A 13,890-nucleotide genomic window follows, 5' to 3' on the forward strand; every position below is an offset into this window, starting at 1 on the left:
GCAGGGGACACAGGAATGAATCCAGGTGAGTTCTGCATATCTCCAGAGAGGAAGACGCTGTGACCTCCCTGGCAGTCTGTTCCAGGGCCCTGCCACCCTCAGTGTACAGGAGCTCTTCCTCCTGTTGAGGTGAAACTTCTCGTGTTACAGTTGTGCCTACTGCTGTTCATTCCGGGCACCACTGAAGAGAGTGGTGGCATCATCCTTTTGGCACGAGTCTTTGAAATACTTATATACATTTCTGTGGGCCCCTCTCAGTCTTCTCTGCACTGGCCCAGCTCCCTCAGTCTCTCCTCATGAGCAGCCGCATCATCTTTCACTGGACCCCTCGCATTTGACCATCATCTTTCTTGTGGAAGGAGCCCACAACTGGACACAGACACCAAACGTGGCCTCATTAGGGCCAAGTAGACGGGGAAGAGTCCCCTCCTTTGACCAGCTAGACAGACAAGGCAGGCTGTAGCACATGAGGAGCGGAGCAATTCCAGCTGCCTCTCCCGACGCTGGCAAACACCAGCCCCAAAGGCCGGCCCCTCCTGGTAACGCCGCGGTCGCGGCAGCCGCACCCCCAGGGGCCCCCTGAAGGCACTGCTCCTCCAGCCACGGTACCCTCAGTCCCCCGATGGCACGGCACAGCGGGGCACGGCCGCTGCCGGGGCTCCGCGGGTCGCGGTACCTTGTTTGACACGCGGTTCCTTGGAGGCGGGCGCTGGTCGCGGCGGGGCGGTGCGGCTGCCGGGCTCCGCGGCCGCGGCCACCCCGGCCTGCGCGGCGCGAGCGCGGGCGGTGGCGGTGGCGGCGGCGGCCGCATGAGCCGCGCTGCCCGCGCGCTGCTTCTTGTTGCGGCCGCCCATGGCGCCCCCCCAGCTCTGCGCGCGCGCACATCCGGGCACCGCGCTCGGCGCTCCCCCGCCGCCTGCCATTGGCCAGCGCCCCCGGCGCACGCGCGCGGGCCGCGCGGCCTGCGTCGGCTTTTCGCAGATCGCCTTCCGGGGAGGGGAGGGCCACGTGTGCGCCAAGGGGGAGCTGCAGAGGGGTTCGGCATCGGGACCGGGACCCAGACTCGGGCAGAAATCGAGATCGCCATCGAGCACGGGCCGTGTGGGCGGCTACTGGTGCCAAGGCCGACGGGAGCTCCCGTCACCCCTCAGGGGGCGGGATCGGAAGCGCCCTTATCGCGCGAAGTGTGCGCCCTTCGCGGGGCATTGTGGAAGCGCGGCGGCTAAGATGGCGGAGGCCTTTGGGGATGAGCTCTTCAGCGTGTTCGAGGAGGACGCGGCCGCCGCTGCTTCTGGCGCCAAGAAGAGCAAAACGGCCCCCGCCGAGGGTGCCAGGAGGCCGGGGTAAGTGGCCGCTGTGGTGGCGGGGTGAGGGCTGTAGTGCTGGGCTCGGCTGCTTCCGGCGTGTTTGGGCTGCTGAACCCCTGGGGACTTTGGGAACGTGTGTCAGTGTCTGAAGGGAGGGTACTAGGGGGATGCAGCCATGCTCCTGATGGTTGTGCCGAAACTGATGCGGAGGAAGTTTTACCTGAACGTGAGGAAAAACTTCTTAAGCGTGTGGGTGACTGCGAACTGGAACAGATTGCTCAGAGTTTGTGGAATCTCTCTTACTGGACGTATTTAAGTCCCATCTGGATCCGCTCCTGTGCCATGTGCTCTAGGAGCGACCTGCTTGGGCAGGGAGGTTGGACCAGATGAGCCGCTGTGGTCGCTTCCAACCAATTACAGAGCCATTCTGTAATTCTGTGACCCATTTTCCCAGGATCCCTGGCTCTAAAGCTGTAGCCAGCTCTGGCTCTGTGGCCTACTGGGGAGTGTGAGGACCTGGTGGCCAGCTTGTCTGGGAACTGGTTGGAAATCCCACAGCTGTTTTTGTGGGTCAGGTTACCTGGGTTGTTCCCCAGATGCAGTGGGATCACACTTGCCCTTAAGAGTTTTTTTTCCTTGATAATACGTAAATGAAGGAGGCAAATTTTAAATTTCTTCTGTGTTTTTGTTGCAGGAAAAGATTGGAAGAAAAACCTTCAGTACCAGCCGCAATAGTCAAGCCAAAAAGGGAGGCTGAGATTGATAGTACTGAAAATGTCATTTTAGGGAAAAAACCGAAATTTGAAGATGTTTTATCAGATGATTTTAAGTAAGTGCTCAGCTTAATGTGTGAGGTAGTCCTAGCAAGCTGCCTTGACTAGCCATGTGCCAGTTGGGAACAGCTGATATGAAGGAGTGTTTTTGCAGTGTTTTCCTGTAAAAAAGATGAATTTGTGCAAGTTTGGTTTTCCATTATCTGTTTAAGTGAGAAAATGCTGCTAGTGCAGCCTCAGCAATGATGAAATCTAGGTATATGTAAAATTACACTGCACACCTGTAGGCCTTTGCAGTAGAAAATGTTCATGACTTTGTAATTACTCATTTGAGTCAGTGGTTCATAGTCAAAGGCATTGTGTTGATTTCACACAGAGCAGGAGACGAGCTGGAAGCACATGGTAAGAGGCAGGTTTGCTGTGTACCATGAGCTTGAAAGACATAGTTGGCTTGCAATACAGGAAAAAAAATTGGCAATTTGACAAGGCTTTTGAGGCATGTAAGGTGATAACTGCATTATCATTTGGTCTTTCATATAACTTTTGTAAAGTTCAGTGTCAGATTTCTGTGAGAAGTTTATGAGAAGACTTCTCAAAACACTGTAGAGAATAAGTGAATAGAAGCAAAACAGAACCAGAGCCAATATTTTACATAATTTTCTGTGTTAGTGGTATCAGTATAATGTGTACATCAGAAATAAACAGTTTCATGGAAAGGGACTCCAATCCCTTCTCATGGCCACAAGAGAAGGAACTGGTAAATGAAAGAGGGGCCTTGTCCTCAGGCAGGTGCTCGGGATGCTTTAAGCTGCCCTTACTCTGTGTTGACTAGTAGCATGAGTACAGGTCTTGAATTTTGTTTCATTATATCTTGAAAAAACTCCTCATTTAATAATAAAATTTTATGTAAGTAGATGTGACTCAGGCACTGTTTTGTGGTGCAATTTTTGAATCAATAGCTACAGTAGACTTATATGGTTGCAAAATTTTAACTTTGAGGTAATAGTCCTGGTAGTAACCTCTGCAGCCTGTCTATGCCAAGACTGCATATCCGTTTTTTTATGTTGCAGTTAAAGCAGACGTGAAATTCAACATGTTCACTTTTATATAAAACAGTATTTTTTAGTACTCTTTGGTAATCCTAATTCATATCTTTTTAGTCTGACAGATCTGATGCCTCAGGTAAAGGTGCAGTCTGTGGAAACTGTTGAAGGTTGTACGCATGAGGTGAGTGCAGTGAAAAGTACATGAAAAATACACACAATAAGTTATAACAAGTCTCTATCATTGCCACTATAATAGTATTATTTATTCTTCTTGCAGTTATTATGTCACAGAATCACAGAATTTTTTAGGTTGGAAAAGGCCTTTGAGGTCATTGAGTCCAACCATTAACCTAGCACTGCCAGGTCCTCCCCTAAACCTTGTCCCCAAGTGCCACATTTACACATCTCTTAAGTGGCTTTAGTGATTATAACCACTTTCCTGGACAGCCTAATCCAATGCTTGACAACTCTTTTCTAATGTCCAGTCTCCCTGTTCACAGTTTAAGGTCATTTCATATTCTCCTTCTGCTTGTTACCTCGGAAGAAAAACTGCCCCCCACCTGGGGATGCCTCAGTGCTACAGAGTTGTTGTGGCCCAAGGGCAGGACCTGGGACTTGGCCTTGCTGAATTTCACACCATTGGTCTTTGCTCATTGATCAGTCTGTCCTGATCCCTCTGCAGAGCTTTCCTGCACTCCAATAGATAGATACAGTATTTCATACAGTATTTAAGACTGCGAGGAGTTTGAAGTCTGTATCTGACTGAGCATGCACAAAATGCACTTGGAAAATTAGTAGGGTATCTTACCGGAAGGAGTTTCAATCATACTTACAATATAATGAGTGATCGTGAAAGAATTGATGGTAATATTGATAGGTTTCTGTATTTGTAAGGTACCAAGAGCATTTGAGAAGAAAAACCTACTGGTTGGTACAACGTGTTTTTCTCTTTGTAGTGTGATCAGTGCATTGAAGTATTCTTCTATTCTGGTTCAAGTATGAAAGACTTTCTTCTAAAGCTGATTACTATTGAAAAATATGTTTTGGTAAAAATGGAAAATTACATTTTTTCATGTGCAAAGTAATAAAAGCTGTCCATTTTCAAATTGTGTTGATGGACATAAATACAAATTCAAATATGAAAAAATGCTAACTATTAATGCTTTCTTAAATTAATGTTTTCTTGAAGCATCCTGCATCCATATATGACTATCAGAAAGAATTTGTGTGAAAATCAAATGTGTGAATTTTAACTTCCTTGTACTGTTATGTCTTTTTATATTCTGTGCTATTTTCTTGATGTAGCTCAAGCTAGTTAGGGTCACATTCAAGGGCTCTGTATCATCAGACTTACATAGTGAAGGAACTGTATATACACTTGCTGATCAGGGTTCTAAAGCTTGTGTGTGTAAATTTTTTGTTATTTTGAGATGTCTGTTAAAGATTTGCCATACTTAGTGACTGAAGAGAGCTTACGTATTTAAAGTGAATAAATAATAGATATTGGCTTGGAATGGGAATGTTACCAGCATAAATACAGTGTATTTGGAAAGGGATTATCAATGTGAGCTCAGTAATTGCTTCGAATATCCACTGGCCAGGGCACTTGATGGTGTTTTGGCTGAAAAGCTACTGTTACAAGGCAGGTGAAGAAACAATGTCTCTGACAAGACAGTAGGGCTATCAGAGGAGAGAGAGAAGCAGTTCTGCTTAGGTAGGAGAATATAAAGATTAATTGAAAAGCTCTTGAGAGGAAGGAATAATCCCTTGACACATGAGCTTGTAGAAACAGGATAACAGAAATTCAAATTGATTTTCATACACTTCACATTGCCAGAAGTGTCACTGCTGTGGACACAGAAATCTGCAACGGTTTTTATTTTAAATATCTTTAATAGGTTGCGCTTCCAGCAAATGAAGAATTCACAGGTCTGAAGCCAAGAACTGGAAAAGCTGCAAAAGTATGTGGCAGATTCCATTTATTTTTCTTTTTGTACGTGCTTTACATAGTAAGTGAGAGTAGAGGGAAAAATTATGTACTTTGTCAGTAAGATTTGTAAAAGATGGTCTGTGAGAAGCAAAATTCTCTATTTAAAATTTGGCAGAAAAAATTATGTGTTTGAATGAGGTGGATAGGCTGTTATAATATTCTTTCTGTAACATCAGGCAGGGGCAGCATTCTAGTTCTCTTCCTAAGCTGATAAATAAGTGAAAATTCAGTCATCAGGGCAAGATTTTTATTTGCTATGACAACAAGACATAAGCAAAGATCTTAGGTATGATATAAAAATACTTAAGTACAAAGTCATTGCATAATAGTGGGTTAAGATCAGCAGAAATTACAAGTGTCTCCAGGATTTAATTTGACTCTAATTTGCACACTAGGACAGTCAGAAGAGTAGTTAGATGTAGGTCTGTCTTAAATTTCTGTAATGTTTTTGCTTTTTTCTTCTAGGAGTATCCATTTATTCTTGATGCCTTCCAGAGAGAAGCTATTCTTTGTGTAGATAATAACCAGTCTGTGTTGGTGTCAGCTCACACATCAGCTGGTAAAACTGTTTGTGCTGAGTAAGTACTTTTCTAACAAGCTCTAATGAAAGAACAGTGTGATGTCCCTTCTGTCACTTTCTTGAACCTTCAGTAGCTGTTGTGTTGCAATTTCTTGATACAATATTTAGTCCACCAGTGTTAGAATTGAGTTGTCTATTCTTGATTATCAAAATTACATCTTCCATCATTTAGTGAGTAGTGGAAGGCTTAATTTGTGATTAAGCTTAGCTTTTATTTTTAAACTGTCAAGCTGTAACTGTATAGATTGAAATGGGAGTTTCTTCAATACAGATTTCTGTAAATCTTGAAAAAATACCTTTGTTTTCTAGCTCATGGTTAGAAGAAGTCAGGACTTTCTTCTGTGGTTTTTTTTTTTGCTTTGTTAGAAGCAAAGCAAAAGGTTTGGTTTAGACAGCCACTTCTCTGTCAGGATTTGATTCAGACCTGAAATAAGAAGTGAAATGTACATGGAGATATATTAGAGCATGGGTTCAAATAATAATAGTTTTGTTGTGACACAGTTACAACTACATGTACTCTTGTTTCCATAAAAATAAGGTGACTTGGTCTTTAAAGAGCTTTCACTCTGCAGTGGTGCATGTGTAGTTGCACTGAATTTAATAATCTGGATAGGAAGTGCTAGATGTATTAGAGCATGGATTCAAATGCTGTGTATCATTCTCCTGGTGTTCTGAATTGCACAATTTATTTTGTTCTAAGGCAAAGTAATACGCTCTGTCTTCCTGACAGCTGTTAGTATGGATATTGCAGCAGTTAATATGGATATTGTTTGAATACAGGTATGCAATTGCCCTGGCTTTGAGGGAAAAGCAGCGTGTGATATTTACAAGTCCAATTAAAGCTTTGAGTAACCAGAAGTACCGTGAGATGTATGAAGAATTTCAGGATGTTGGTTTGATGACTGGGGATGTCACCATTAATCCTACAGCTTCTTGTTTGGTAATGACAACTGAGGTAAGACAGGCAGTAATTCTTGATTGATGTTTTCTTCTCTTTTTGATTGGGGATGTTTACTTTTAAAAGACTAAAATGGCCTAATTACGGTTGAAAATGTTCAAAAGTTCATTATGACTCATTTGAATGTTTTAACTTTTGATTATTTAAAAAGTTAGGTAAATCTCTGTGAATTTGTGGTTTTGAACTGTAAGTTGGGAACTTCTGATTCTAATGTGGAGAAAGTCAGAATTTAATCTCCTGAGTGCTCAAGACACTGAGTCTTCTGTCGATGTAAAATGCTGAAAGTCTGAATTCCTAAATCCTGTGGTCAGTATTTTGTTCTAGAAAGGCAAAATAAGGAGGGCAAAATCATTGAAGGATTGCTGAGTTGTTCCTGGTAGGTGCTAGAACTCTGGGAATAGGTAGCTTTTCACCTTTGTTAACAAAGTATTGTTTACAGAGCTTTGTTGTATTTCTGTTGTAGAAATGCAGCCATGAGTTGAAATTTTCCTCTTTACCTCAAAGGAACAGGCATGACTTTGGTAGGGAAATATTAAAAGGATTGAATGATTTGATTTCTGACAAAAAATGTCCCCTTAATCACAGGGAGGTTATCTGTTAGGATGAATTAAAAAGACGTCTTGGCAGAAGTAGATCTGTAGAGCTGTAGCAATTACCTGACAGTGGAAGCTTGGAGAAATATGTTGTCTCATTCTTTCACATTTCTCCTTTCAGAGAAACCAGTTTTTGTCAAGTAGTGAGATTGTTAGATTGGAATGAACTTGGAAAGCAATCTCAAAACCTATCTTTAAATGCTTCTATGTTTTTTGCAAGATATGATTTCATACATCCATGTAAAAGTGAACCAGAAATACTGGCAGTTTCTTACTGATGTCCATGTAACATGACTGTTGTTATTTCACATGGAGGGACTCAACTTTTACTTCCTTTTCTAGATCTTGAGAAGTATGCTTTACAGAGGTTCTGAGGTTATGCGTGAAGTCGCATGGGTTATTTTTGATGAAATTCACTACATGAGAGATACAGGTATCCTGTATATACTATTTTTCTTTTCAAATCTTGGTAATTTTTTCCCAAGAACAATTTCTTTTTCTTTTGAAGAGTTAAGTCTAATTTTCCCTTGTAAAATCTGTCATCTTTTTGTATAAATAATTCATAATTTATTTCTGGCTGAATTGACATAATTATTTGTTGTAGTTTATATTTTCTTCACCAAAGCAGAAATTACTTTGATGCATTTGATATATCCCACTTGTGTAAAGAAGATTTGTTTTATATTTTTGTCTTAACTTGTTTTTAAGCATGCTTGCTGTTCTTTGGCTTCAGGAATGAGAAATTGCTCTGATCACATACATTTCCCATATGCTTTTCCATTTTCAGAACGTGGTGTGGTTTGGGAAGAGACTATTATTTTGCTTCCTGATAATGTACATTATGTGTTCCTTTCTGCAACTATTCCAAATGCCCGTCAGTTTGCTGAATGGATCTGCCATCTTCACAAACAGGTAATATTTCCAATATGCTGTGCCTCTGTGCTTTTTGTCTTGTGGCTTAATACTGTGTGTTTGGTTGATAACTGGGCCTCTGAGTATCTTTTTAGTAATTTTCTTGCTTTCCTGGCTTCTCTAGCTGTATTCCTACTTTTGCAGGTGTACTGGCTGGTTCTTCTGAATGGCAGCATTAGAACTGTTTCTTAATGTTTATTTTCCACAATTATTGATATAATATACCTGCCTGTTTTAAGCAAACATTCTGAATTATGAAACGTGGTGAACATGCAGTGATTTTCTGAGGGCTGATAGACAAGAGGTTATTAGGTGAATTTGGCTGAGGAGCTCTGTAAAAGGCCATGTAGAAATCAAAAGCAAATCTTAAATTCATGGGAAATACTATATATGGTTGCAAGCAAGTGAGAGAAGTGTTATTTAAGAAATCTATCCTGCCCTGTGACCTTTACGTTTGAAATTCTATTCCTTTTTTTTTTTTTTTTTATAAGATATGCATTTATAGCAAAGACTTTGTGAATTGGAACTGGGGAATTTCTTACCAACAGGAAGTTGGTCTAATTTTAAAAATATTCTGGCAATTGATGCTTATGTTGTTTGTAATGAAGGGAGTATAGTATAAAAAATGTCTTTTTAAGTTTGGCTCAAAGCCTTGGCTTTGTTTTGCAGACCATTAGATTGTGGGGTTTTTAAATGCAGATTTGTGTAATATTTAATATTTTAAAGGAAGTGGGGTTTTTTTGCCTAAACAAGCTTTCTTAATGCATCAAAACCTTAAATGCTCACAAAGGTCTACTGTGAACCTTTCTTAGGTGTTTCAATGATGCTTCAGGCTTTTTCTACAAAATACACATTAACAGGTTTTCCTTTGGTTTTAGAAGATGTTAATATTTCAAGCCTGCTTAGTAATGCTGAAAGAAATACTGTCTGTCTTTACTTTTATTAATGAAAAATTTTTGTTGCCAACTTGTATTCTAAAACATTTGTGAACTTTCATTTTCTTAAGCTATGTCATTAGTACAAAATGCATAGTCAAGAAAGAAAATTTGTTATCTTAGTTTCTGAAAGCCTTACTTTCTGATTTTAGGAGATTGTATTTTAATAGTAATGTATTGCATTTTTCATCATGCAAGTGATATTGCAGTGCAATTATGAAATATTTATGTGAATTTTTTCTTTATAGCCTTGCCATGTGATTTACACTGACTATCGACCTACTCCACTGCAGCATTATATATTTCCAGCAGGAGGAGATGGACTCCATCTGGTTGTTGATGAAAATGTAAGGAATGCTCAGTTTGTCTGAAAGATTGTTTTCTTCACTTAACAGTGAAAAGCTTGAGCTCTTGCAAAATTTGGATAGGCAGTATAAAGGATGTTTTTGTTAAGTATATCTCTGAATTGCTTTTAGATTTTTGGAGTCTTACACAAGAAATTGGTTTTGTATCTAATGTCATGCAATCAGCTGAGTAATACTTTCCTGATATGTCTTAAGTGCCCACATCCTTGTTTGTTTTCTATAATTCATACTGCTTTCTGTAAATTTGCAAAGTGGTTGAAGTTCCTTGTACTGTTTCTCACTCAAAAGAAAACATAGTGGCATGTAAATTTGACTTTAGTTGAGGGACAAAATATTTTCGTTTCTTTAGCTGTTTTTGAGCTAAAAACTTGCTTAAGATTTATCATTAGCTCACTCAGCAGTTACTAATGCTGCAAACAGTAGTGCAGCATTTGAAAATACTCCTTCATTGGGCAGTGTAGTTTTGTGTGGACATTCCTAAAAGTCAGTTTTAGTACTGTGCCATTCAGCAGGTCTGGCACGGCGGGTAGAGTGGTGGATAGAACAATGAGCATTAACTTCAGAGGCACACCAGTGCAATTCTGAGCTGTGACACTGGCCTAGTAAACTCTCTTGATACCTTATGCATTGTTTTTGTCCTCTTACCTGTGTATATGTGGGGTATTGGTACTGACTGTGCAAAGCACTAAGTATGTTTAAGTGGGCTGTGTAAGTAACTATTTACAAAGTTTGTGCTTTATGTCTAGGGAGATTTCAGAGAAGATAATTTTAATACAGCAATGCAAGTGCTTAGAGATGCAGGAGACTTAGCAAAAGGGGATCAGAAAGGAAGGAAAGGAGGAACAAAAGGTGAGTTTGAACCCATTCTGAGGTAATTTTTGGTATGAATTTTTTCAAAATTCTACGCAAATTGTGCTTGTGTCTCAGTTACTCCATAAGATACTTTTTGTTGTAAAATTTAATTTAAATTAATGAAATCTTTCTGCAGGTCCTTCAAATGTTTTTAAGATTGTGAAGATGATCATGGAAAGGAATTTCCAACCTGTGATTATTTTCAGCTTCAGTAAGAAAGACTGTGAAGCCTATGCACTTCAGATGACAAAGTTAGATTTCAATACAGGTACAGATAAATCCATTTGCATTCTCTTCACAGATTCAGTTTGATGTGAAATGCTACTTTTCCTGTTGAACATTTTGTGTAGAACCAAGAGGAAAATACATACCACTTTTTTCATTTATTATGCTGGTGCCTTGAGCTGCATTCTATAGGAAGGTATTGGTGCACAGAGTAATTGGTCATCATCACAGTGTCAAACTGTTCTTTGATTTTAAACTCTGTTTCTTGCTCCAGTATGCCATTTATTGTAATAATAACACCAGAATTCCTAGAAGATTCTCTCTGTAGTGGGAGAAGACTGATCATAAAAAAATATTTCCCAAAATTTTCATGTTACATTAATTAGAAATTATCCTCGCAAAGTCCAGACAACTGTATAACAAACCACTAGTCTGTTCTTTCTCAACAATGCAATCCAGTTTTCTTTATTTCCTTCTTCCCCTTGCTTCTCAAAGTAAAAACCAGAATATAAACAAAGATGATTTTTAAAATTTTGGCTAAGACCAAGCTTTGCAAGTAAGTTTCAGCTCAGTGCTTCTTGGAAATCTAGAGTTTTAACAAACATAAGGAATTTTTTTGTAAATTTGTTGTACTGTTTCATGTTTGTGAGCTGTTCAAGGTTCTTGCCTGCTTATTTGCTCCAGTCTTTGCACGTTTTGGTTTGGTGTGGCAGAATAATGCAGGTGTTTCTGTCAGAAAATTTAAAGATATGTGTAAATGCAGAGGTGTGTTTTCATGTTTTCTTCAGAAGCACACCTTTGAGTGTATATTCTTGATATTCATACTACTTAGTGGTAAGGGTGTAAACTTTTAAGAGTTAACAGGAAAGAGCTTCTATATCCATGCAGACAGGGATTAGTAGGTAGTAGAGGAACAGGATAGATTTAAGAAATAGGGAGCACATAAGACTGATAAATCCCGGGCTTGGAAGTGGCTGATGTTTGAACTGTTATGAAAGGTTTGTTGTAGTTTTCTTTTTCCTGATCTTCTGCTTCTGGTTACCATCTGACTCCTCTAGTCTTATTGAAGTCTTGGTTGCCTAACCAAGTGTGGGTGGTTTGGTGTAGACTTTGCAGTATTCCATTCAATTTTTATTGTACACTTACGTAGATATTAGAATGTGATACCACTTTATTTACATCTGGTATTAGCCTTCTTCATTTCGTAACAACTTACAAATTGCCTTCTTAGATGAAGAAAAAAAAATGGTTGAAGAAGTCTTCAATAATGCAATTGATTGTCTCTCAGATGAAGACAAAAAGCTTCCTCAGGTGAGTGGAGTTTGAAAAAAATTCTTTTGAATAGAGTTGAACTGCTGCTGTCCTGTTTTCTGCAACTTGTAAAGTTGTGGGTGTTGTGTAGGGGGTGGGTACAGAAATTATAAAACTGGATAATCTAATTCGTCTTCCCAGGTTTTAGTATCTCCTGCATTGCTTTTTGTCATTATGAAAGAGGTGATAAGGATTCCTTCCACTTGCAATTCCAGCAGATGATGTATGTCAGAATTAACAGTGGAGTTCCTACCCCTTGTTTCATTTTTTCCAATTATGTTGAAATAAACATGAGAGTTTGTAAAGAGGTAGACCTGGGTTTAAAAAGTTTGGAAATAGTTCAAGTGGAAGTGCTGTATGCCCTTACCTGTTACTGATTGTTGAGGCTTTCAAAAAGCTGCATTGCATTGATGCATCTCCAATCTAATTTATTGTATCATGCCTATGCATAGTGATGTTTTCCCATCTCTGCAGTGGAAAAATACAAGCTTCTAAGCAAAATACTACAAGATTGAAGAGGTAGTTATTTTATTCTAAACTGGGGAATAGTGAATTACATGAATGCTAAGGGCAGTGTTGAGGCTTTCCATACAACTTTTAGTAACAAATGCTAAAATTTCTTTGCTGGTCTTTTGTATCTTTCTTCCCAGGTTGAACATGTGCTTCCCCTTCTGAAGCGAGGAATTGGTATTCATCATGGTGGTTTGCTTCCTATATTAAAAGAAACCATAGAAATCCTTTTCTCAGAGGGCCTAATAAAGGTATTTTTCAAGTCCATCTGTAGTTTGTTGTGAATATGAGGCTGATAATCCTGAAAATCCAAGCATGCCTTAGCTCAGGGTATATCCTAGTATTACAGTAGAGATCTACACAATTGCAGCTGTAGTTTTAAGTGTTCCTGCTTTTATTTACAAGTATTTGAACTTTCATTGTCTAACTTAAATACTTTCTTCAACTATTTTATGTTACATCTTTCTCCTGTAAATGACTGCGGACATTTACCAAGCTGATTGTTGGTTGTACTAAGGACAAATACTCAAAAAATGTAACCTTAGGTGAAAGTTGGGGTGTTTTTTTTTGGATAGCTAACTCCTGTTTTCTTCTTGCAAACTTGAATGTTGAAATTAATTACTATTATTGATTAATATAATTTGCACTCCATTATGTTTTCTTTCTGAGTTTTTCACATGGACCCATCTATTTAGTTTTTTTACTTTCCCAGGAGAAATAAGGAAAAGCAGAAAGATGGTTTGTGTCCAGTTTTTAAGTATTGAATATGACTGTGTTCCCTGTATTGACTGCACAGATATATTAAAATCCAGAGAGGTTTTGTGTAGCAATCTCTGACTATTTTCATGTTTGCTTGAGATCCTCTTTTTTGCTTGCTTAACTTCAGTCTGTTTATTTAGGCCTTATTTGCAACAGAGACTTTTGCTATGGGAATTAATATGCCAGCCAGAACTGTGCTGTTTACAAGTGCCAGTAAATTTGATGGAAAAGATTTCCGATGGGTAAGTGATAGAGATATTCTGTAGAATAATTGAATTATTTAAACCTTATTAGGATTGAATTTACTCTTAATGTGTTCACCTCAATGTAGTAGAAAATACTTTTTCTTTCAAAAATCTTTGTGTCTCATCCGTTCATAGTTAATACACAGATTTAGGAAAATAAGGTTCCTCAGATTATCCATGAGGTTGTTTATTAGATACATCAAAAGAGAATTAAATACAGTTTAGCAGCAGTCACTGGATTATTCTAGGACTTCTGCACACCTTTTCCAAAACTGTAATATCCAGATATTTTATTCTGTATCAGAGAACTCTGAAGAATAAATGGGCTTCATGTCCTATCATAATGATCACTAATATTGACAGACTCAAGAAAAGAGGTCATTGACTTTGCAAGAATATTGTTTTTTTACAGCAGGATTTTTTTGCATAATTACAAAATTTTAGACATTAAAACTTGGTATGTGGTTTACTTAAAATAAAAATGAGGCCTTACAAGTCATCACAGCGAAGCTTTATAAGAACCTTTTTA

General features: G+C 39.2%; 2 protein-coding genes across 3 annotated transcripts in view; one reads left to right on the top strand and one right to left on the bottom strand.

Annotated features, from left to right (window-relative positions):
• DHX29 (DExH-box helicase 29) overlaps positions 1 to 854 on the bottom strand; it is a 32,394-nt gene extending 31,540 nt beyond the window's left edge. The window contains exon 1 of the mRNA XM_063180900.1: positions 677 to 854. Within this exon, the coding sequence (XP_063036970.1) occupies positions 677 to 854 (178 nt within the window). The remainder of the gene's footprint in view (positions 1 to 676) is intronic.
• Positions 855 to 1,002: 148 nt separating this feature from the next.
• MTREX (Mtr4 exosome RNA helicase) overlaps positions 1,003 to 13,890 on the top strand; it is a 42,133-nt gene continuing 29,245 nt past the window's right edge. For both annotated transcript variants that reach the window (XM_063181000.1, XM_063181001.1), the window contains exons 1-14: positions 1,003 to 1,343; positions 2,002 to 2,136; positions 3,241 to 3,307; positions 5,025 to 5,087; positions 5,582 to 5,694; positions 6,477 to 6,651; positions 7,590 to 7,680; positions 8,035 to 8,159; positions 9,343 to 9,441; positions 10,206 to 10,308; positions 10,448 to 10,579; positions 11,768 to 11,847; positions 12,498 to 12,608; positions 13,257 to 13,358. In XM_063181000.1, coding sequence (XP_063037070.1) covers positions 1,228 to 1,343; positions 2,002 to 2,136; positions 3,241 to 3,307; positions 5,025 to 5,087; positions 5,582 to 5,694; positions 6,477 to 6,651; positions 7,590 to 7,680; positions 8,035 to 8,159; positions 9,343 to 9,441; positions 10,206 to 10,308; positions 10,448 to 10,579; positions 11,768 to 11,847; positions 12,498 to 12,608; positions 13,257 to 13,358 — 1,512 coding nt within the window. In that variant the 5' untranslated portion in view covers positions 1,003 to 1,227. The remainder of the gene's footprint in view (positions 1,344 to 2,001; positions 2,137 to 3,240; positions 3,308 to 5,024; positions 5,088 to 5,581; positions 5,695 to 6,476; positions 6,652 to 7,589; positions 7,681 to 8,034; positions 8,160 to 9,342; positions 9,442 to 10,205; positions 10,309 to 10,447; positions 10,580 to 11,767; positions 11,848 to 12,497; positions 12,609 to 13,256; positions 13,359 to 13,890) is intronic.

The sequence above is a fragment of the Melospiza melodia genome, chromosome Z (genome assembly GCF_035770615.1).
Source record: "Melospiza melodia melodia isolate bMelMel2 chromosome Z, bMelMel2.pri, whole genome shotgun sequence".
Taxonomy (NCBI): Eukaryota; Metazoa; Chordata; class Aves; order Passeriformes; family Passerellidae; genus Melospiza; species Melospiza melodia.